Here is a 23,413-nt window from a genome sequence, read left to right as displayed (position 1 = left end):
GAGGGTTCAATATCTTAAATTCACAAGCTACAATATTTTGAGGCCATCTTAATATCATCTCACTCGCTGTGAAATGGAGTTCCTTCATATAACAGCTCACAATAATGCAAACTGTTCCCCTCAGTAACGAAATATATCGGCAATATAAAGTTCAGCGAGCAGTCAGTGAAATATGAGTTTTCTTATTGTTTTCCAGTTTTTTTCTTCTTCTGTAGTCAACACGTTTAAAATTGTAGATTACGTCATTGGTATATTGACCTCGGAAATATGCTTAGAAGGTCACCCTTTTTCAGACTTCCACGTGCATTTGACCGCCAACTTCCAAGCATCTTTCCTTATATAGCTTAGATTAGTAATGGTCTACTTTAACCTAGTTCTCAATGTCGTTGAATAATTCGAGGAATTTGTCTGCAGTAAAGTACTTTTTCCAAACATTTAACGATAAGATAGCAATAGGAATAACCCACACGATATATATTATAATATTCTTATATTTGCACGTAATAAAACTGCTAACGTACGGTACTTATCATGATATACCGAGTTCAAAGGTGTCATGGAAAAGTCTTAAATGCCTTAATTACAAAAACGGAGAAATGCTTAATTAAAAGGCTTAAATGCCACATGCAGTATACGTACACTATGTAATAGCCGGTTTCTCAAATGCAAATGAAGTCATGTTAACACTTTTAGACATTGTGTGGTTCTGCCATGTGTTAAAACAATTTGGGATCATTCACTGCTTGTTAAAAATGCATGTATATATATATATATATATATATATATATATATATATATATATATATATATATATATATATATATATATTATTGTTCAAGACTTTCCTCATTCTGTGTATACGAGTAATTCTTGTAGCAGTGTCAACTTCGAATTTTTGCTTTAAATTGCCGTTCCCAATCTCCGACATAAACCATTATTAATATACAATTTCGTTGTTTTAAACCATCAATGACTCAAAATATTTTCTATTATATTGCTTTGTGTATATAGATTGGAGAGGTTGGGAGTATTTCATCGGAGAAATTATGATGATTATGATTGGAGCTTGTTAAAGCTTTCAAAAAATTATCTTTTGGCATAAAATATGGACTCAGTGTTATTAAAATTGATGGAGTGATCACTACAGAGTAACGGTCGTAAATGGACATGCGATGGAAAACAATAATCGTGCGCGCACATTGACTAATTTAAAGAGCTAGTTAGGCTGGCAAGATTTATATGTTATATGTGCGACTCGGATTTGTATAGGTTATGTGACAGAGTATTTATTAAAACACTGGCGTACGTAAAAGAAAAGTTATGTTGTTTTGATTTTCATAAGATAAATATTTTCATTTCTGGTCACTAGAAAGTGCATGGCAGTTCATGCTGGGCCTTAATGTCAGCTATCCTAGCCAACATGTGAGTTCAAAGTTACTTGGCAGTAAGGGATATTTCCATGTTATCAATGTGATCTTATACTCCGACACCACAGGGGTGAGCCAAAAACAGCACTCTAGAAGGAACTCCAGCCAAAATAAGTAGACTGCTTCAAAACCTTGTTGTGCATACGACATATTCTGCATAAACTATGCCCCAAATATTGTCTACTGCCAATTTTCTTAGATCTCTTGTACTGACACCCTGATGGCATAGTTCCTCAAAGAGACTCTTATAATCTTCCTTATCATATCCTTATGTGAGTGCAAAGTTACTTGGCAATAAGGAATATATTTCTTTATTATCAGTGTGATCTTATACTCCGACACCACAGGGGTGAGCCAAAACACTGCACTCTAGAAGCAACTCCAGCCAGAATAAGTAGACTGCTTCCAAACCTTGTATTGCAAAACGATTTATTCTGCATTGTCCCCCAATATGGTCGACTGCCAATTTTCTTAGATCTCTTGTACTGATATCCTGATGGCATAGTTCCTCAAAGAGACCTTTAATGTTCCTTATCAAAATTGAATACATACTATAATGAGATTGTTGGAACACTCTTCTCTATGGGGTTACGCATGATTTCCTTTGGGAATGTTTGAATGTGTACCTCCGCGTGTTAACGCAACATGTCTCGTGTACGTGGTGTAAGGGGGTTCTGAGGATGGAACATCCCCCCCCCCCCCTCAGAGCCTGGAGATTTTTCAAACATGAAAACCCACATGTATAGCACTCTTGGTGCACTATTTTTACACTTTTGTGAAACAAAACATGTTAAAACTTGGATACATTGCAATTTACTTCTCGGGAGGGGGGAGGGGGGGGGGGCTGCGTGCATGTCATAAGTCAAGAACTGGAAATAATAGAAATAATAACAGCTACTTGTTTGCCATTCCTCACCATCGGAGAGCTCTTATAACTGCCATATATTGCTGTAGCACTATGCTGAAGTAGCTAGGCTATAGTCAACTTAACTAAGAAATATATTTCTCCCTCGGTTTAAGATCGCTGAGATCAAGATGTATTCACACTCATGTTTTTGACTTAAGAAAAAGTGGGAGGTATTCTGTAGGTATTTCAAAACTTCAACTGCCTTGAATTTCTTATCATGATTGTTGTTTTGTTGTTTCTAAAAAAACTGAGGCAAGTTGTTACAAGCGCAGAAGACATAATAGAGCGATTACTATTAATCAGCTCGTCGTAACTGTTTGCGAATGCAAATACTGCAGGAGTTAGTGGCATGCGACATTAGACAGGTTATCGCTGTGTTTAACAGTATTGTAATCAATGAACAGACGACACTAAAACTCCAAAAACAGAAATGCGCGGGAAAATGTGGTGATTTTGATCGAACGGTGCATGCTCTGTCATGCAGTTCTGATTTGTTTCAATCAATGATAAATATATATATTTATCTATCATTTGACCAGCTGCTGGACTAATGGCGACAATTATACTGACCAGTTGCTTCGCAGTTGAAGCTAAAATTCTTATCTGTTGTATTTTGTTATATTAGCTATAGTAGTGTGAGTGAAAGTTGTCACTCTAGCGTTAAATAATAAGCAAATGGATATGTCGCTCAAAGTATACGTAAGGCAATCTTTTCGTTGTCGTTCGGTTTGACATTTTGATGGAATACCGCCGGATGAGTTGAGATCAGAGCAGTTAATTGATCTTGCTTAATTGAATGGAAAAGACAGGGCGAAAATTGGCGCTTATTAAGTTCGCTTGAATTATATAAATGTCCTTAATAAATTGAAACACAAATCTTAACACTTATGGTTACTTCAAAATTAAAAATTTTAATCTATAGTATATACTACCGTTCCCATGGTGACAAAGAATGATGGCGACAAAGTGTATATATCTTTAGAGAAATAATTTACAAGATTAACTAATTTCGAAAGAAACAACCGTGACTAACCGATATTGAAGATGCTGTAAGCTACTCTGATGAAAAGCAAATATCTACATAAAAATTTACGAGATCTTATCTATACTGGAGTTGTTACCTCAAGCGTGCAAAATCAAAACATATTCTTCTGTCGTAACTGGAATGCTTTGATGATATAACAACAGTACACGATAATATTCAAAATGCTCGCGAGATGTTTCAATATGACTTTCTGAAACCATTTCACTGTATACCAATATCTATACGCTAGATCCCACTTCTGACACCACAAGATGGCAAGCAATTACAAGAACGTAAGGGAATTATATAAAACAACTACAAATGGCCTTCACTCATGCATGAATAATTCCATATCAGCAATCCTCCCCCCCCCCCCCCACACACACACGCGCGCGAACACATTCTAACTACCCTCACCCGCTATATCCATATCTTTAGTATGGTTACTTAACTCGATTTGTATTTTGTATTATTTTGACGACATTTATCAATTTTTGTTCACATTGTGATGACAGTTGGATGATGATGACACCGATTACAGTGGATAAAACATGTATAGGCAATCTCAAAATTTGTGCAATTAATATACGCCATTTAACAAATTTCAATTCAAGGTAATAAATACATTTTCCTGAATTTGGAACGCATCCTGTCAAATTTCCTTTAACATTTAAAAAAAATTTTTTTTTATGATCATTCGGTTTATTGCATTTGTCTGCCTAATACTATTCCTCTGTTAATGATTGTATTTTACTGACCGTTACGTTGTTGACTCATGCTATTAGTGTGCGGCAGTATATGGCAATGGCTTGAGGCTCGTATATATATATAAAGGTATGCCCATATAAATGCAGTTCGTGGCAGTCAACAGCATTTGAGTGTAAATTTAAGCACTTCTGTCATAGTTCAGAGTATGTCACTTAGGACACTTACAGATACTACATCGTTAAGAAAATAATTTTGAATATTTGCTTGCTCCATCATTTGAAGAGAAGAGTGTTTTAAAGTGTTTGTTTGGTAATGTCAATGGTTTATAGAGAGAGGTATTACGTTTAGTGCTTGGACACAATGCATGCATGTATGTAAACTATACAGGCAGGTAAATACATACTTGATGGAATCATATACAAACGAAAAAATCCTTGTCTCGTACAACGCAATGGAACAATCCTTTCCTTGACTGTATATATGGTATTAGCATATACACTATACAACGCCTGATGTCTGATAATAGTTCAGTTTGAACCTAGTTTATCGAGCGAAAAACAGGGTTTTTCGATAAACTCAGTTTATCGAGCGAAACACGAGTCTGTCGATTAAAAAACACCGTTTCTCGGACGAAAAAAGGGGTTTACGATAAAACTCGGTTTATCGAGCAAAAACGAGGTATTTCGATAAATACAGTTTTCGATATACATGGTTAATAAACTCAGTTTATCAACTTGAAAAAACAACTGTTTTTTCCCCTTCAAAAACTCTGTTTTTCACTCGAAAAAAATCTATTTTTTTCGAGCAACAATATCGGCGAAAACGTCAGTCTTTAGATCCTTGAAGATGGCCTATAATCGACGATGTGAAACATTCACGAAGGAATACCCCAAATAACGTTATTACTCCGTATGACTATACTGTATGCCGTTTTCTAATGTTTATTACAAAGTATTTACTCTGTCCAACATCGTAAGTGGATTCAAACCCACTGCCATTTATCCATTCACAACCGACATGCATATTCATTGCTGAGTAGATGCAGTTTTCGTCAGTGGAGACTGATCTAAAACGTTGTTGATGAAAGGCCTAGCTAAGTAAACATAGGAAATGATGTTGGAAATATGATCACTCTGCACTATGCCTGTGACTATTCCAGCAGCAGTTATGGCTGAGCTGCAGAGTGAGGAGAAGTACTTTTAAAGGGTGAGAAGAATCGCGCAAAAAGAAACGTCTCATGCCGGTAATCTGACCTAGTTTCGAATGAGGTGTAACAGAAGTGTTAGACACCACCATCGATCCCAGAAAAAAACACACACACAGTTTGCTACCATCGGTAATTAGACACTAGTGTACAGTCAGTACATACAGCTGCGGTCAATACCCACAGCACAGTGTACAGCGACGGACATCTCAGGTCCAGCTAAAGATAACAAGGTATCATGTTTCATTACTGTACTGTCTGCATTTTGTAGCGACACGAACCATAACAACTCCCTGCACGAACAAAACGTCACTTGCAAGCAACGGAAAGTTAACTTTTTCAGATGGCCGCACGCGGTTTGGGCGAGTCTTCAATGCCTTTAAACAATTACCAGACGATCCAAGTGGTCAGAATGATGGACCCCTGTCCAAGCTGCAGCACTGAAGGGTTAGCCCCACTGACTGTGAATTCCTCCAGAAATTTGTTCTCCGCTGCATTGAACTCCCTGATTGAAGATGCCCATAGTGAAGAAGTTGTAAAAGTTGGTAAAGAAAAGTGCCGAGGTTACTCACGCTAGGTGTCTTACTGCTGATGAAGTGCTCAACATCGGAAGCAGAGCAAGTATAACAAAAGAAAAGTACGAAGAAGCTGCCGCCAAAAAAGCGGGAAAAGTAGACAGAGAGCGGAAGGGGCAGGAAAGAGATGAGGAACATCAAAGACAAAAACAAGTTCAGAAGTTCCTGAAGCAGAATGAAAAGGAACAGAAAAGAAAAATAACGAATTCTGCTATAAAGAAAATGCTAAGAGTAAAAATGCTTTCCCCCAAAACAAACCAGAAACAATTTGACCACATGCAGTGGAACTATATTGTGGCCACTGAGAGGGGTTTCATGAGGATGGTGATGATGATGAGGAGGACAGGTGGCAGTGTATAGAGAGTGCCATGATTGGTTTCATGAGACATGTACAGGAGTGTTTAGTCAGGAATGTTTCAAATTGATATGTCAGCAGTGTTAATAATGCCACATTGATTATAATGCGCACACTGAGAATTAACAGCATGGTAAATGTTTCTTCTACAAAATGTTTATTGTTACACAGTGAGTGGGTGTGAGTGGGTGGTGATAGATCCACAGACCCCCCCCCCTCCCCACCCACCCACCCACCCACCCACCCACCCACCGCAACTCTGGGCCTGTAATTTAAATGATCTGAAGCAAAGCAGCGTATTTCAACAAACGGTTCAAGGTTATGACTAAGGCTATAAGGATTTGCGGACGCAACCGTCCAGCCAAATATTCAAATCTTAAAATGATTCTATAAAGGCATATCAAAAATCTATATCACGGATAAGCTTATTATATATTCCATACGAACTAGATATAGCCTATTATATACATTTATGAACTGTTTTTTTTTTTCATCGAGAATGGAAATAGCTGCATAAGTCTATATGATAGTCATGCTTACCTGAATATAAAAACAACTGTCTATGTTGATCGACGAGAAGACAAGATAACAGAATAATCCGCAGCGGTAAACATAAATGCAACTAACTGGACAACTTCAAACTGAGCAATGGCTTGCGTCAAATGCGACAGAAGTGACTGTATATGAAGTCTTCGAGTGATTTATATACTACCAGCCAATATCGTTTAATAAGCGACTATATATTACATGCAAACCTTATTCGATGCCTCGTTATCCTACAACTTGCTTCAGGACGAGTGGCCTATGTAATCACGCGGTGTCCTCTCTTCGTATATATCGTCCGTCGAGAATATGTAGAAAGCCTGTCGTTTTCGTCACTCCAAAAACTCATTTTCATCGTCTGCTGATTTACCTGTTAACAATTTTAAATGAGCTTTCTAAAGCCGCCGGAACTTTGATATTACTTTCAGTGCGAGGACGTATATAAGCCTTGCGCTCTGCGCTCTGTGTATGGGCTGATACCTCGTAAAATGATATTAACGGGTAAATTATCTTGTTTTGAAGCTGCAAGTTGAGGGGGGGGGGGGGAGAGATGTTGACTTTGATTTGTATAACGAGATGCAGGGAAGGCGAGATAGATGTGGGAGAGTTCTAATGTCATCTGTTGACAAGACGTTTTGCAGATCAATTATTCTTTAATCGGTACTATAATCTCGAATAACTCAGGCTGGTCGGTATTAAAATTCAGCGGATCGGGTTACGGTATGATATCTGTAGTAGCTTAATTTAAGAAACAATGAAATGGGTTCACAATAATTGTTTTATAATTTGCTGGCAATTAGGAGTGGGAAGGGAGGTCAAAAATGTCATGTAGATTTGTGGCTTTTTATAAAGTTGTATGGCATTTACGATCGTTTTGTAACGTTTGTCCAAGATATCTCCAGACAAACGCGTTATAGTTTACAAACTAATACTTACAAATATTTTATTTTGTGAATCACCTTTTACATATACTACAATTTAAGCCCTTTTCCTCTTGGGAGCAAAGTTCTGCTTCAAGGATTTTTTGTTGTCGCTTCCTCATCTCGCCAATACTGTTGAAAGTTTACAATCTTCTATCTAGGCCAAGGCCTTTCACACGACTTTGCAAATGTTAACCCCTCTTCATTGGTAACATCTAACACCCCACGCACTCAATCTGAACAGTGTGGCACTACAGTGCGCTACATATACGAGTCTCTCTGCAGGGGGGGGGGGGGACTTCCCGTCAGGTGCAGCCAAAACCCGAGCCAACCAACTATATTTTCAATTTTACATCACCATGTCCCCATTGAAATACCTTGGTGAAGAGAGGCCATCGGGGACACTATATCGATTTGGCCTGCAGGCCTCGAACATACAATCCCTAGATTGCAAGTCAAATTATTGCCTTAGTCATTTTACCACCATGCCCCCCCACCCCAACCCCTCACCCCCCACCCCCCATCCATGATGTACCGAGCATATACTACTGACATTTACTACTTGAATCTATGTACACCAATATAATGCATGGACTTATGTGGACTTGCATTCGGAATATTATGTCCACATAAAGGGTTTATCTCTGCCTGCCCGACATCTTCGGTTAACTATGCATGTGTTGTAAGTATGTGTGAACCAACGCGTTGCACACGCACACACACAAAAATTAATAAACGGAATGAGTTTACGCAAGAATTATTGCGGATCTATCTTTGCAAATATTGACTCAGGTGTACGCATTATTTGTCACTGTGATACTTAAATTGACTGAAAAGAAGTATATACGGAAGCCTTTTAGTACCTTCAAAAGTTGTAAACACATGGATAGGTAATTAATTGCTAGAGTGATACACACCTAAGAAAAGAAACATAAAAAGATGACTTTAATATGTTTGTTTTTCATTTTGATATTTCGTAGAACGTTCAAATCACTTCTATCACTGTATAGGTTGTTTATCTGTACGACTTTTTTGAGGGAAATGTATGGTTGATCCCGTTTAGAGATAGCTTATTTTATTTGATCCTCTTTTACCATAAATTTACACTCTTGTGATAATAATATATGCTCTGCTTTCATATATCGTCTTTGATCCATGTAATGATAGTCTGTGATAAATTATAGAACAATATATCATCCTGATTTAATCAAAGGATCTTGATCCATGTGACTATATGAATATGACTCTTCCAAATAACAGTTGATCCATTAAGGATCGGTTCCGTGTAGCTTAATCATAAGGATTTGATCCCAGTTACTTTGAACCACTCAAATAGTATATGGATCGAGCTTCTTTTAAATTTGATCCATCTAGACTTTGCGGTAAGACCTATGTTACAATAAACCAAACCCCATTTGAAATTAAATTAAATTGGTGCAGCTTTCAAAACTTCCAACAATGCATTACGAAAACGTGACTATAGCATAAAGGGGTCGTGATTGTTGATGCAAATGTTATTAATTTAAAAATGAAATTAAACTTCAACTTAAAGGTTAAAAACTATTTACGACCTCACTTTTCAGTTTGGTTACATTTTAGCTGTTTATAATGACTTTTGTGCTTTGCCATACATAACTGATCAATCCAGGCAGGCGCATTTGACATGATTCTTGTTTTAATTTTTTTAATTTTATCATGAAGGCGTAAATTTATGTTGGGAGTTACTGGCAGTTTCTATGGCTTGTGTAAACGAACGTTTGTCTCCAAGGTACAGACAGTTCGATCCATTACTTCTGCAGATTAAAAGCTAATAGAAAACAGTAGGCTATATAGGATGGATGGATTTTTCTCTCACACGTGTGGGATAATCATTTTAATCGTCTATATGTATCAGTCAAACGGCTGAAATACTAAGCCTACCACACCGACCATTATATACTTGCTTATCCAATAACGAGAGCTAACACTATATAAACTTACTGAAGTGACAACCATCAGAGAGATGGGCGGGGGGGGGGGGGGGAGGAGGGTTGGTAGGGAGGGGGACTAGGGATTAGGCAAATAAACAATGAAAATGAAACAACAATGAAAATTGGCATGCAGATTTCAGGTAATACTCACAATTCTATGAATGTCTTAGTATATGCTATCCGTCGGTGCATTTGAAAGCTAAAGTTAACTACATTTTAATGGAGTATTTGAAAACCATTGGGTCAACCTGAAATACTATCAATTTCAAGTTTACTATGGAAAACATTTGTTATATAGCCATGGTTTATTTGCCGTTGTAGTTTATCATGTGTCTATGGCGTTTTGGGTATCATACCACAATTAGAGTATTGCACGTCCACCTGAGCGGTCAGTGGCGTAGGAAGGTACTTTTGAGTGGGGGGGGGGGGCTGAAGACTGATGGCTGGCCTGGGGGAGGGGTCTAAGGGGAGGGGGTGTCCCCCTCCCCTTTGGAATTTTTTCCAGGTGGCCTCAGATGCAATTTGGTGCAATATAGCACACTTCAACCCACCCACTCCATTTTGTATATAATTTTGCATTTTCACCTGGCCTTAGATGCAATTTGGTGCTCCAAATGTGATTTTGTTCTCATTTGGAAATGAAAAAGGGGTTTTCTGACTTGCGAATCGGGGGGGGGGGGCGGAATGATACTTCCGCCCCTCCATATTTTTCAATGGGGGGGGCTGGCGCCCCCCAGCCCCCCGGTTCCTACGCCCTTGTGAGCGGTTAACCGTTGCCGGAAAATATAGCCCTAAAGTGACCTGTACTAAATACAATACAGTACTAAAGTACTGTATTGATATTTTTTTAGCATTTTCTGAGTCATAACCATACTTTTTGATGTTTGGATGTTGAAGAGGATGAAATAAACTACTGATGGTCTAAAAATCTAGAGGATTAAAGGTGAAAAATCTTGGATGAAACAAGAAGATTCCGCAGCAACAGCTGACAGATGGGATGGGTAGCACTATGATACAAATTTGAGCTCTTCTTGTTCAAAATCTAAACGGTCACTGTGGCAAAAGTTGAATGTGCTGTGATAGCCCAATCCATCAACTGCGGTACCGTATCATTTAGTGGGGTAGGATAATGTCAGTTGAAAGCATTCTATGTTCTATATAGCGGCCTTGAAAAAGTGACGAGTTCAATGTGTAAGTCAATGGGAGCAAGTAATGGTGGTACTAGACCTTTACCGACGAGTTTACTTTGATCTTACGAGCTGCAAGGACACGACATTTTACAAACGTTAGGTTTGGGATTGGCCCTTGAAGTATAAATTTGGGTACACGTTGTCAGTCCGACACGTTTTCAGTCCGAAAATAAAATACACGTTTTTAGTGCGAAAAAACGAGTTTTCAGTCCGACACGTTTTCAGTCCGAAAATAAATTACACGTTTTCAGTCCGAAAATAAAATACACGTTTTTAGTCCGAAAAAACGAGTTCTCAGTCCGACACGTTTTCAGTCTGAAAATAAAATACACGTTTTCAGTCCGCAAATAAAATACACGTTTTTAGTCCGAAAAAACGAGTTTTCAGTCCGACACGTTTTCAGTCCGAAAATAAAATACACGTTTTCAGTCCGCAAATAAAATACACGTTTTAAGTCCGAAAAAACGAGTTTTCAGTCCGACACGTTTTCAGTCCGAAAATAAAATACACGTTTTCAGTCCGAAAATAAAATAAATGTATAGGTAAACGAAACCCAGCTACTGTTCAACCTTGTGGAGAATGGGACATACGTTTACCCTGACTCTAGCGGTTGTTGAAGAGCTTCGCATTAGGACGTCAAGATAACTTTATCTCGCATTACGTAATTGACAATCATAAGCCACTGGAAAGCATTCACGTCATTGTATTTTCCCGCATAGAAACCTTTCCATTTAACAATCCGGAAACCTTAACAGACCTTTCTTCGAAGTAGCCTAGGCCTATACAACCAAGTTTTTCCTGTTCTTTGACAGTCACAACAAAGCTGCTAGACCCTATAGTCAACAAAGTCAACAAAGAGAAAATTAAAGTTTGTTTGTCGGTTTTGAAGTTATTTTGTGTCCCCTATCCCCTCATATCACACGAACTACTTCCCGTTCGAATAATGTTTCAGCCCAGCTATATCTTTCGCCACCTCTGCATCCAGGCCTGGATTCTTTACTCTCTGTATTTTTGGTCAGATAGCAACCGCTGAAATTATGTAACAAAACAAGAACGTTGAACTATAGGTTTTGGTATAGGTTCTATAAAACTATAGGTTCAACATACAAGTACACCGACAGTGGATGCAGCATTGAAATATCCCGCCCTCCTTTCACCTACCCCCCATCTCCACCTCTCTCTCTCTCCCTCTCTCGACACCCATTCTTACCTCCATCCGTATTTTTGTTTTGATTCAGAAAGCAGCAACCGAGAGAATTCATGACATCTAAACAGACAGAACGTTGATGGATACCATTTTGGTTGTGGAACGTATTCAATGCAAAGTGAAGCCCTCCTTACGCACGGTCGGTACTCAATACAAGAGGTATTTCAGTTGAAGGGATCCAGAGTTTACCCAATTTAATACGACGGTTCTTTGACTTGGATTGTCAGTCAATAATAATAACTCCTATTGTCAACCTCGTAGGCCTACTTATTACTTGTGCCTCGCATTCTAACTTAGTAACCTATAGAGTACCGTATGCACGCACTGCTGGTGGTTAGATAATTGTGTACTGTAGCCCTACTTTGGCCTCTCGGCTAAGGTCATGTGTAGTGTCTATACTCCCATTCAACGGGAAACCCGTGAAACACATTTTGACGTAACATCGTCATAACCTTACTGTGTTACTTGATTAAGTCGCGATTCTTGTCATTAACCCCCCCCCCCGACCCCATCCGCACCCTCATCCCACCCCCGATGTCTTCTTAATTCAATAAATTAGCTCGGCTATTTCGGGAAGTTGTTCATCACAAGAGTCTCTATAACGTATAGGACAATATTGATGGTTGGCGGTTTGTTCCCCCTTTTACCCTGCCTGCTTCCCCTTTAACCCTGTTGTCTACCCCTACCCCACCCCCTCCCCCCTTAACCGAGATTGCTTCCCACCCTCGCTTCCAACCCACTTTACCCTGTTTGTTCCCCCTTTAACCCTGTACCCCTCCCATTACCCTGTCTTCCCCTTCCCCTTTTACCATGTCGTAACAGGACCAATCACTTGAATGGATCGTTCAACTAATTACTACAAATCACATGTGTAAAAACTTGCAAATAAGTGGTAACTTACTTTATAGCGGTTGCGGTATTAAGAAGGGGAAATTTTGCACACAATTATATAATTCAATGTTTACCTTTTATTTACAAGTTAACAATGAACTACCAAGATATATCAATGAATTTGTTTGTGTAATCATTTGCTTCGGTTCCCATTCCCCTTTGGAAAAAACAAGCATTGTTTAAGTTTTGAATTATCTGTATTGTACAGTGTGCACTCATACATAACACGTCTAAAACGATAGTAACCTTGACGGTCCAACCCTTTTTAAACTATAATGTTTATGTAACAGTAACACAATTATGACGTGGCACTTGTTTGCCCTCCACATGTTGACATCGCCTCAAATAGCGATTTATGAAAACTCCAAATGCGAAGCAAACTTCAAAAAACCTGACATGCCACTGTTTACTAAAAGTTAATTTTTCAAAATTTACACAATGTTGTTTCAATTTTTCACCCTTTGTTTTGTCCAAGGTTTCTTTCAGCTTTACATAAGCAACGCTCATACCCAACATCATTCTCTCTGTATTTTTATTCTTCGAATCTTTTTCGAGAAAAGAACCTGCACGGGTCCAGTTTTAACTCCCATGCATTAAGACATAACATTTCAACGGAAATTGTGAAGTTAACCTTAGAACGTTCTTTTCTTCGTTGAGGTGTAACTTTATTTTCCAAAAGAGAACATCTCGTATTAAGTTGAATAGTCTTGTACAACAGCCGTTTCGTTAATGAAAATGGACTAGCTTTACTGGATTGCGTGTGTAGGCCTACTATAGTTAACTAATCCCAGGTTTCCGGTCTGACAATAAAAATGATACTTTACTTTATACAATTAAGATCTGAAAAGGTAATGGGAAAATATCTTAATATATTCAAAATGGCCTAACGTGATTTGCTCATCCGAGCGTAAATTATAGGCTCAAGAAATATAAATTTATGTTTTAAAAGGTAATAATAAAGAGAAAATATGACAAGATTATGTGAATGCACTTAGCGTAAATAACCAGAGCTGTAAATGTTGTTTAGTCTTTTAACATAATCGTCAACTTTTTTATCATGATAATAATGTTAAGATGAGAGTAATGCTTCTCCCCCGAGCTGGATTCGATGGAGAAATTCCAAGCTTTATGGTGCACCTTTAATGATAAGATTCGGACTCGATTATCGTACTATGGCGTGAGATGTAATTTCACGATAGTGAACAGTAATGTTTTGTGTCTGTGTATGTACAAAGTTAAACTTTTCAATGGATTTTAACCATTTTTTTCTTTGGTGGTATCAAACTTAAGTGTCACCATTTGTCCGATATACTATCAGACTGATATCCACTGTGCAATATATAATTGACTATTTGTGTATTGTCACCTTCATATTCGGTGTATACTATTGAAGTTAATCGTATGTTTAGAAGTACTATATAGTGTAAAGTGTTTGAAGGGGAGGGGGAGCGTTTGGAGGGTAAGCAGAGTGGAATATCTTCCCTACACCTACCCCCCCCCCCCCCATTTCTCCAAGTTCGCTCCTGGCATATAATGTACATTTGAATGTACAGTTACCGACAGGGTTCACAGAATTACTAGAGAAACGAAAATACATATTTCGGTCTTGTCGTAGGAGCTGCTAGCTTCTTTTCAATAAAACAGCTCTTCATTACAAAATCGACTAATTGAGTTTTCAACGCTCCTGAATCAAGAGGTTTGCCAAAATTGTATCGATTTATGTTATTCGGTAATTTTGGTCACTTACAAAGCAGATTAATTTTGGGGGCAGTGGAAAACCAAGCCACTGTTCTCTTACACTTAACTTATTAATTCAAACAAAATTGTCTTCAAGTGAAATTGTTACTGGTACTTTCTACTGCTGTATCTTACAGTGACGATGGGCTACGATAGTGTTAGTGTGAAATACTGTTCCTGCAGAAATAAAACATGGTTCAGAGGAAAACATCTCATAGAGTGTTGAACAATATATATATATATATATATATATATATATATATATATATATATATATATATATATATATATATATATATATATATTGTGTGGACAGTAAGTAATTAATTTCTTCTTTTGAATCCCGAATCTCTGTGCATGCCTGTGGTCTCGATCCTTGATCTTACTGTATCCGCCGAGTTTTATTTAAATAAATTATTTTGATACCGACGTAATGCTCTATTTTTAGACAATGACGTTTTGTTTTGGTTTTTGATACGCTTACTGCACTGTCCCATTGTTCAATGCTTGCTTGATTCCATTCTCTTTCATAAGTAGTCAAGAAGAGTGCCGCTAAATTGAAATATGACCCTGAAATACAATCCTGTGATCGACTTTCAAGTATAGATTGTTGAGTTGCCTGAAAAGAAAACGGCTTAATCAAGTTCCGCTTTTCCAGCACTATTCAGCAACTGTTATTATAAGAACAATACATTTACTGTTCACTAAATTCCTTTGTGAAGTCCTCATATCCCTCCCTTCCAACCCCCGCCGAAATAGGAAAAGGCAAAGTACAGATCAGAATATTTCAACTCAGCTAGTGAATTTGTAGTATATACTAGCCTTATAGCAACTCCCCGGGTCCAGCTATATGTTATAACAACAAAATTATAAACCAATTCCTCTCCGATTTCTTTATCGATCTACACAAAAAGTAGGGTAGACTATATTGGAATATGGGCCTTAGTTATAATATTTGATCATGGTTTCTTTAAAAGGTAATAGACATTGTTTTATTAGGCTTGATATACATTATCTACGAGAGTATGTCACACAAACAAACAAGCAATAAAGTAAACAAGCAAGAAAACAAACTAACAAACAATGTAATTCTGTATATGTCTGTATACATGAAGATATACACTTCAGTGTTAAAAAAAAACACCACATATTGTAAGCTTTTACTTAAGTTTGAACTATCGTTCATTAAATTATAATCTTTGTTTTTCTTTACAAGCCTGAGTGCAGTGTACCTCTGACATGAATATAAAGCATAATATGTCAAAACTTGGGAAGTTCTGTTAATTTGTAAACAGGTTTTGTTTTTTTCCCTCCTCTTAGTTTCTGTTTTAGTTCCTGTGTTTGTTCCTTCTATTACGTTTTGTTTTGTTTTGAATTGTTTTGTTGTTTTTTGTTGTTTCGTTTGTTTGTTTTTTTTTCGTTCCTTCTCTTTTTTTCTTGACAAGATCTTCCATTTCGAAATTACTTTCAAAGAAAAAAAAGAAGAAAAAAATGATTCCAGGTGGTTTTTCATTCATGACATTAATAGCATAACAATTTTTATTCAAACTAATAACCAACATGATTACGTCATCATCGGCCGCGGAACCGGGGTCACAGTGGGTCACGTGGGCCTGGACCTATGATAAGGTAGCCTATATGGTTATATAAATTTGATGAAGTACCGGTAAATCTCAAGAGCGAGTAGCTTACGCTGTTGTTAATTATGACACACACACATACAAACAAAGCACTCATCACATTAAACCTCTGCACAGCGGCATCACCAGAATTTTGGCATCATGATTTTCACGCGTGCGTGGTACCTATCGACAAACAATGGTGCGACCCCCCCACCTTTCCGCCCCTCCCTATGTACGTGTCTGGACACCTGAATAGTAAAGTGAAGACACTAAATGTGTAAGAGAGAACCATTCAATTACAAATTTTATGATTCATGCTTAAGTGCGGAAGTTCCCCATCCTCTACAATATCTTGCACAGTGTTTTGTTCTTATAGCCTGCTTTATCTTACAGGTGTTACTATAGGAAGTAAAACCACTAACTTCACGGTCGGTTATTGACAGTAACAATTTTCCTTATACTATGCCATATTTTTTTATACTATATACTATAAATCTAAACAAGAAAGCCTTTTTAAAACTATAATATGATCATATTTATATAATAATAATTGATAATTAACAGTTCTTATATAGCGCAATTTACAATAAAGTCTTGCGCTTGTACTTAAGCCTGGTCATTGGTAACTTGTCACACCTACACACCAAAGTGTGCACAATTCAAACAATCTCTCCTACGGCACCACAGTGCACCACATCCATGTGTCCCCCGGCGGACTTCCCATAGGGTGCAGCCACAAACCGGCGCACGAAACTATATATACAAGTCACCTCGCAAGTCCCCATTTACACACCTGGGTGAAGAGAGGCAATGGAGATAAAGTGCCTTGCCCAAGGACACAACGCAATGATCTGGCCAGGGCTCGAACCTGTAATCCTTAGATCACAAGTCCACTGCCTTAAAGGTGGGCTCGCTTGTTAATTCCACTTGACCACAACGCCCTCTCATATATATGATATTAATATCATAAATATCATTTTTGAATATGTGCAATATAATAAGTCTTGACCCGTATAGCAACAGATTTAGTCTACCAACTTCACCGTAACCTGGGAGAAATGAGCACCCCCAACCCACCCCCCCTTCCCACCCCTATTTCTAAGAGGAAGCCTACTTACCATTTTTTGACCTCTCTTTTTGCCCCTGCTTCTGCTTCGTCTAAAGAAGGCACGAAAATGTTCTTGCAGAGAAGTGTCCGAATTTCCCACCAGCATAAGACGTCCAATCATAAGAAAATGACCCAAATGAAACTTCAGCTATAGTTCGAAATGTTTGTTCTACACACCAACAGGTGTTTTCTCCGGGTTTGGTTCTGACAACTCTCAACGTGTGAACGGGTTAAATATAGCGCATGCATGCTGTAACTGTCGGTATGAACATAATATGAACTTACTCTTAACTTTAAATAGAGAATTTGTACGACAGTTCGGTTGAAAACTATTTTCGATATGGTTCGTTGATTTACCAAATGTGAAACACAATGCGTTCAACGAGCCATTTCGGTCATCCAACAAAAGAATCTCTTCTATGAAAGGCCGTGTAAGTGCTTTCAGCTTGCAATTTCGAATTTCGATTGTCATATGCCAGTTATAGCAGCTATAAGGAAATATACGTCACCGACTATTAAACAAAGCAAAAACGAGATTAAACAAATTCATTAGGTTTAGGAACCACAAAATATTTTTGGTTTCATTAACTTACTTTCGGTTCCTTTTTTCATATTTATTTTATGCTTACTTCGTATTGTTAAATTGTATATTTTTTTACTTAACATAGTTCGCTTGTTTCATGCAATTTCCACTTCAATCACAATAACAAACATATACAAAACACGAGTTAATGGTGGTTGTGTTTACACCAAATGCGAAAGCGGATTAAGTACAAACTTAAACAAAACAATTTTCCAGCAAATTGAACAGTTTATTGAAATATAAGCATATATACAAGGCTAACTTTATATATGGTATCATAATAATATTTTGTTTCTGTAAGGCATGTTACATCTTAGTGTTTTGTTGTTGTTGTAGGGAAGAGATTTTCTTAAGATATAGTCAGAATTTGCATAAGTTTCTCTGAAATCTTCTATATTGTTGCCTTTCATATCAGTTATATTTCCTTCTTTTCTTTTTTCATTTTATTTTTGTCTATATATTATAGTATGGATTTATATTTCATATACTCTGGCTTTCCCATCACGTGATTTTGTGCTGCACCACTGATTTGATAAATAAATGAATTGATTTGAAACGACAAGCCGCAGTTGGCCAAATAAGGCACCGTCCTGGCGGAAAAAAAGTGTCAGTTTCGTTTGACAACTTTGGTCAATACTCAACATAAAATTAACAACAATCCCTTGTACCCATGAATAGAGTTTCATTGTCCATGATTGAGTTCCGAGTTTGTACCAAGCTCTATATACAGAAGTGTCAACTTGTCTTACCAGGGAGTTGTTATGGAACTCCCTGGTCTTACACTTATCTTCCTAAGTGTTATTACTCACAGCATGGATAATAGTGAACTGTTTGAGAGTGTGGGTATCCCCCCTCCCCACCCCCTCTGTCGTAGTCACTGATTCTAGTCACTGAATAGTTGGTCACTAGAGTATTTTGGGGGGGCTTGTTTTGAAGTATATATATATACAGGAATGTGCCCAGGATTTCCTGAGTGCCGGGTATACTGATCACCGTCCTGGGGAGGGTTCTAAAGGGGAGGGGTGTCCCCCTCCCCTTTGTGAAATTTCCCGATATTTGAAGGTGCTCAGATGCCAAATGCTGGCACTTGTGTAGCTTTTTTAGCACATACACTAGTTTTGCTAACAATTACATTTTTTAATTTTTTTTAGTGAAATATATTACGTACCTGGTAAAAGTTATTAGTTTGTTTCAAAGAGATTTTACAAGGGACCGATTGAAAGCCGTAAGTAATGTTTCTCGCATGCGTAACGGATGCATTCTTAGTCTGTACGATTTTGGCATAGACTAGGCCCAATAGTGAAGTTTAAACTGTAATTATATGACACACACCCACGCACCCACATTATGATTATGGCAGATGCAGATTATAACCACATAATATATTGTGAGTTTCATCCAAGCTAAGGCACTCTGCTGTGGATTTCAAATAACATATTTATAAGAAATTATTTAAACAACCGTACAACGGATTTACATAGACATCTGGGCCTGTGTGCACCGAGGAGATGACGTCATCATCGGGTTAGCCTTAAAGGAGCGTTCCAGAGGGTTAGCGTACGTAAAATGTGAATTACTTGAAAACTGTGACAGCTATAGACAGTTTACTTGCGCTCAATGTTTTTTCTCTTTTCTTGGACTATGACATATCTATAGACCAAATTTTTTTCTAAAGTTATCTGCCATTAAACTCCTCCCTCCCCTCCTCCCCCTCCCTCCCCTGCCGGCTATCTGTGGTGGCTCACCCTATACATCCGTGTTTATCTATCGAATACAGTCAACATAGTTATAAACAAACAAAGGACCACCAGCAATTAAGCTGGTTAAGATATTATTTTTGTTCAATAATGTGGATAAGAAGCCCTGAGCAGGAATGTGGATTCCATTCCCATTTCTTAGAACACGACACATATTTCGACATTATGCGTATAATCCAGTGTAAGAACCAATATTGTTATCTAGCGTTTTAAATTCATTTAAAGGTCATTTTCGTAACTAAATATGTATATACACAGAAAAAAACGTTGTTTTATTTTTGGTAAAATAAACTTAAGTTTATACTGTAATAGCATACTGTCCAATGCTGTGTGTGTGCTTCCTTGCGTTATCGCTTGATCCATACCGAGCCTTCTCCTTTAAGATTACTAACCTTGGAATCTCGGCATATCGTAACCTTCATTATCAATTAATCGCTCTATGAAAGAACAAAAATTATACAAAAAAATGGGTCGTTCTTTTATATTTTAAAGTTATTGGGATGATGTAGCGATTCTATTAGGAAACAGGTGGTTTTACTCCAAATATTTGTAATCTTATTTTCTCCTTAAGGAGGAATTAATTTTTTATTTTGTTATTATTATTATTAATGTAATTGATATAAAAATGTAGATTTAGTTTTGTTTTTGACCTTGTTTTTTAAACCGTAGGCCTATAACGGAAAACAATTCTGTGTGCAGATAATATATATATATATATATATAATGAAAAACGTTTCTTTTCCCCAGTTTATTAAATTATTTGTGGACGTAAAAGACCTACATTTTTTATTCGTTAAGTGCATGATTTCCAAATAAATAACATAGTTTAATGAAAATTTATGTAAAAATCCAAAACTTCAGAAAAACAATTTTGCTCGGGGCACGTATTGTTGATAAGCGAAACGGGCGGAAGTAACTTATGTTACATTTTAGTCTTTAGTTCCAGTGGATGCTACTTCATGATTTCAATAAAAGAGGATTGCTTGATCCAATCTACAGTTTATATTCTACAATTCAATGCATGTCAATTTCTTAATTTTGTATTCCTCGTATTCTGAATGATTTATGGAACAACGGAAAATTTCTTTTATGTACACGCTGGCCTAAATTATATTTTGAACTAACAACAAAAGAAGCAGATAAAAAATAAAAACAGAGAGAATATCGTAAAAGAGACATAAAAAACAACGTAATAAGAAACGTAAAAGAGATTTGGTTTCGATCGAAACGATCGAGCACTTGTTTTTCATCATTATTTTGTAAATTAAAGTAAATATTTATACAATATACTATCAACATACTATAACATACGCGTCGATTCTATATGTGCCTTTAAAAGGGCATTGAAGACTCGCCCCAAACCGCGTGCCGAGCTCTGAAAAAGTTAACTTTCCGCTGCTTGCAAGTGAAGTTTTCTTCTTGTCGCTACAAAATGCAGACAGTAATGAAACGTGATACCTTGTTATCTTTTATCTAGACCTGAGATATCCATCGCTGCTATGTACAATGTGTTGTGGGTATTGACTGTAGCTGCATGTATTGACTGTACACTAGTGTCTAATAACCGAACGGTAGCAAGCTGTGTGTGTATTTGGGATCGATGGTGGTGTCTAACACTTCTCTTACACCTCATTCGAAACTAGGTCAGATTACTGGCATCAGACGTTTCTTTGTGCCCGAGTCTTCACTCCCTTTAAATGGGTGTGTATACGTGTATATAGCAACGTGTGTGCGTGCTAGTATGGGTGTGCATGCGTATGTGTGAGTATAGACCAGATTTTGAAGTGAGTCCGTACTCGACTACTAGAGGCATCGTTTATACTTGTATTTGTACTTATGGATGTGTACTCGCAGCCGTTCCCGTATCTGGCTATAGAACATGCTAATAGTACAAAATTAAGCCCGGGTACTCGAAATTCGCCCTTATATCGCCTTGTACTGATCCAAGCATCGGTGTACTTGAATTCTACATATATATTGCTCGTAATCATACCGTTGAGTACTCGTACAACAAGTCTAGCATAGACCTATACACTTTATTTCAAATATCGCATTGGACCATTCATAGGATATTAGCACGGTGAGTATAGATGAGGACGATTTCAAATGGAGTTTAATACACCCAGTAACAAACGCTTAATACTTATAGATATACATCCTGTACAAAATTTAAATTTTAAGCCAAAAAAAAGTCCTCTTCTACTTAAATAATGACAGATGTTGGTACACATTGTGTTTGTCAGGTTATTATCATCATCCATTTGTATTTGACATTAAACTAATACTATTGTTTACCCATTAATCAATGAATCTAGCAGTGATGGAACAGTATAGTGAAAGTACACTAACGAATACACACATCGGGTAATGATGTATTGTATGACATTGTATCATACAAAAACGTATATACGTATACAGTAGCTCAGCCGTTTGGTCAAGTAGGGGTGGGGGTGGGGGGTTGGAAGGCAACGACTCTGGTCCCCTACCTCCGAAATATACGTGTATCCTGACCTATAAACACGCAATGTTTCGTTTTAATCTGCCGGCCTGTACGTACGATTTTTTATGGGATGGTGCAGGTTTACTGAAGAAGTCGACTTGCCATTGAACATTGTACTGAGAGGGGGGGGGGGGGGGTCTTTTGTTGTATAAACTTGAAAGTTTTCTAAAAAATGCAAGATGGTGCAATAAATAACTTGTTTTGTGACATTTGACGCAGTTAGTGCCAACGTTCTCAGCAGCGAAGAGAGATCACTCGTCCTACGAAAAATGTTGGGGTGCGTACGAAAACTCGGTGCTACCCCTCCCCCTCCCTGCCCTTTCGATGATTAAATCAGTTTGTCGGTACGCCCCTCGTGTGCCCACACGTTACAAACACTTAGGTTAAATCAAATAGGTTTGTATCAGATCAATGCCTATCTTTTGAAGGGTACACTGAAACAATCTATAGTGTGTCTTGACAAACGCGCAAGCGCAAGACTCAATTTCATTTCCGATTTTTGTCCCCCCCCGTGCCCATTCCCCCCCCCCCCCTAACTGCCCTATGCGTCATTTAGTCGCCTGACAAAATAAGCCATTCGTTATCGTTCTGAAATTAAGTATGTCTCTTCAGTAATGTGATATTGTTTGTTTGTAACCAATTTTTTGTTTTCGTAAATCGAAAGAGAATTTATCAGGACAATTTTGTAATAGAATTGGATAGGTAGGTTTTCGGTCACGACACAGTTTATTATTTGCCGTTTAAACATGACCTATTTAGGGTATCACTTTTGATTGAGTTGCCGTTTTTTGCATCATGTACATAATCTATTTATTACAAATTTTGTTATTTACTTTGTCATTCTATCAATAGTTTTCATTTTCGTGACTATCTGTATATTTTGCTGGTCACCGTATAGCTCTTCGGAGATTCGGTCATGATTCTATGTATTTTAAATCCTTCTGCAAGCAGGAACTCGCGAAGAAGCCATCATTGGCTTACCAAAGCCGCAAGCTGACCGAAGTCAGTCTCTAAGATTCATAGTTAACGTCCATGATTATGAATTGTCAATTTGTCAACAACTCTATAATTGAACGACATACAATAATCTTGGAGTGACTCGAACTCGGGACCTTATGATTAAAAGGCACCGGCGTTAACCACTGAGCTAACACTCCACAGTGATTACCATAATGGAACAGTGTT

The 23,413-nt window shown here is 37.6% G+C and overlaps 1 protein-coding gene across 2 annotated transcripts in view; it reads right to left on the bottom strand.

Annotated features, from left to right (window-relative positions):
• Positions 1–17,691, bottom strand: part of LOC139962502 (metabotropic glutamate receptor 3-like) — a 38,015-nt gene extending 20,324 nt beyond the window's left edge. Inside the window, exon 1 of one of the 2 annotated variants that reach the window (XM_071962523.1) lies at positions 17,399–17,691. In XM_071962523.1, the coding sequence (XP_071818624.1) occupies positions 17,399–17,509 (111 nt within the window). In that variant the 5' untranslated portion in view covers positions 17,510–17,691. Of the gene's footprint in view, positions 1–12,033; positions 12,398–17,398 lie in introns of those variants that run through there. The other variant, XM_071962524.1, reaches the window with a different exon arrangement.
• Between the last annotated feature and the right edge of the window lie 5,722 nt (positions 17,692–23,413).

Source organism: Apostichopus japonicus, chromosome 21, assembly GCF_037975245.1.
Source record: "Apostichopus japonicus isolate 1M-3 chromosome 21, ASM3797524v1, whole genome shotgun sequence".
NCBI lineage: Eukaryota > Metazoa > Echinodermata > Holothuroidea > Aspidochirotida > Stichopodidae > Apostichopus > Apostichopus japonicus.
Note: the sequence above shows the minus strand (reverse complement) of the source record. Positions and strands in the feature narration are given on the sequence as shown.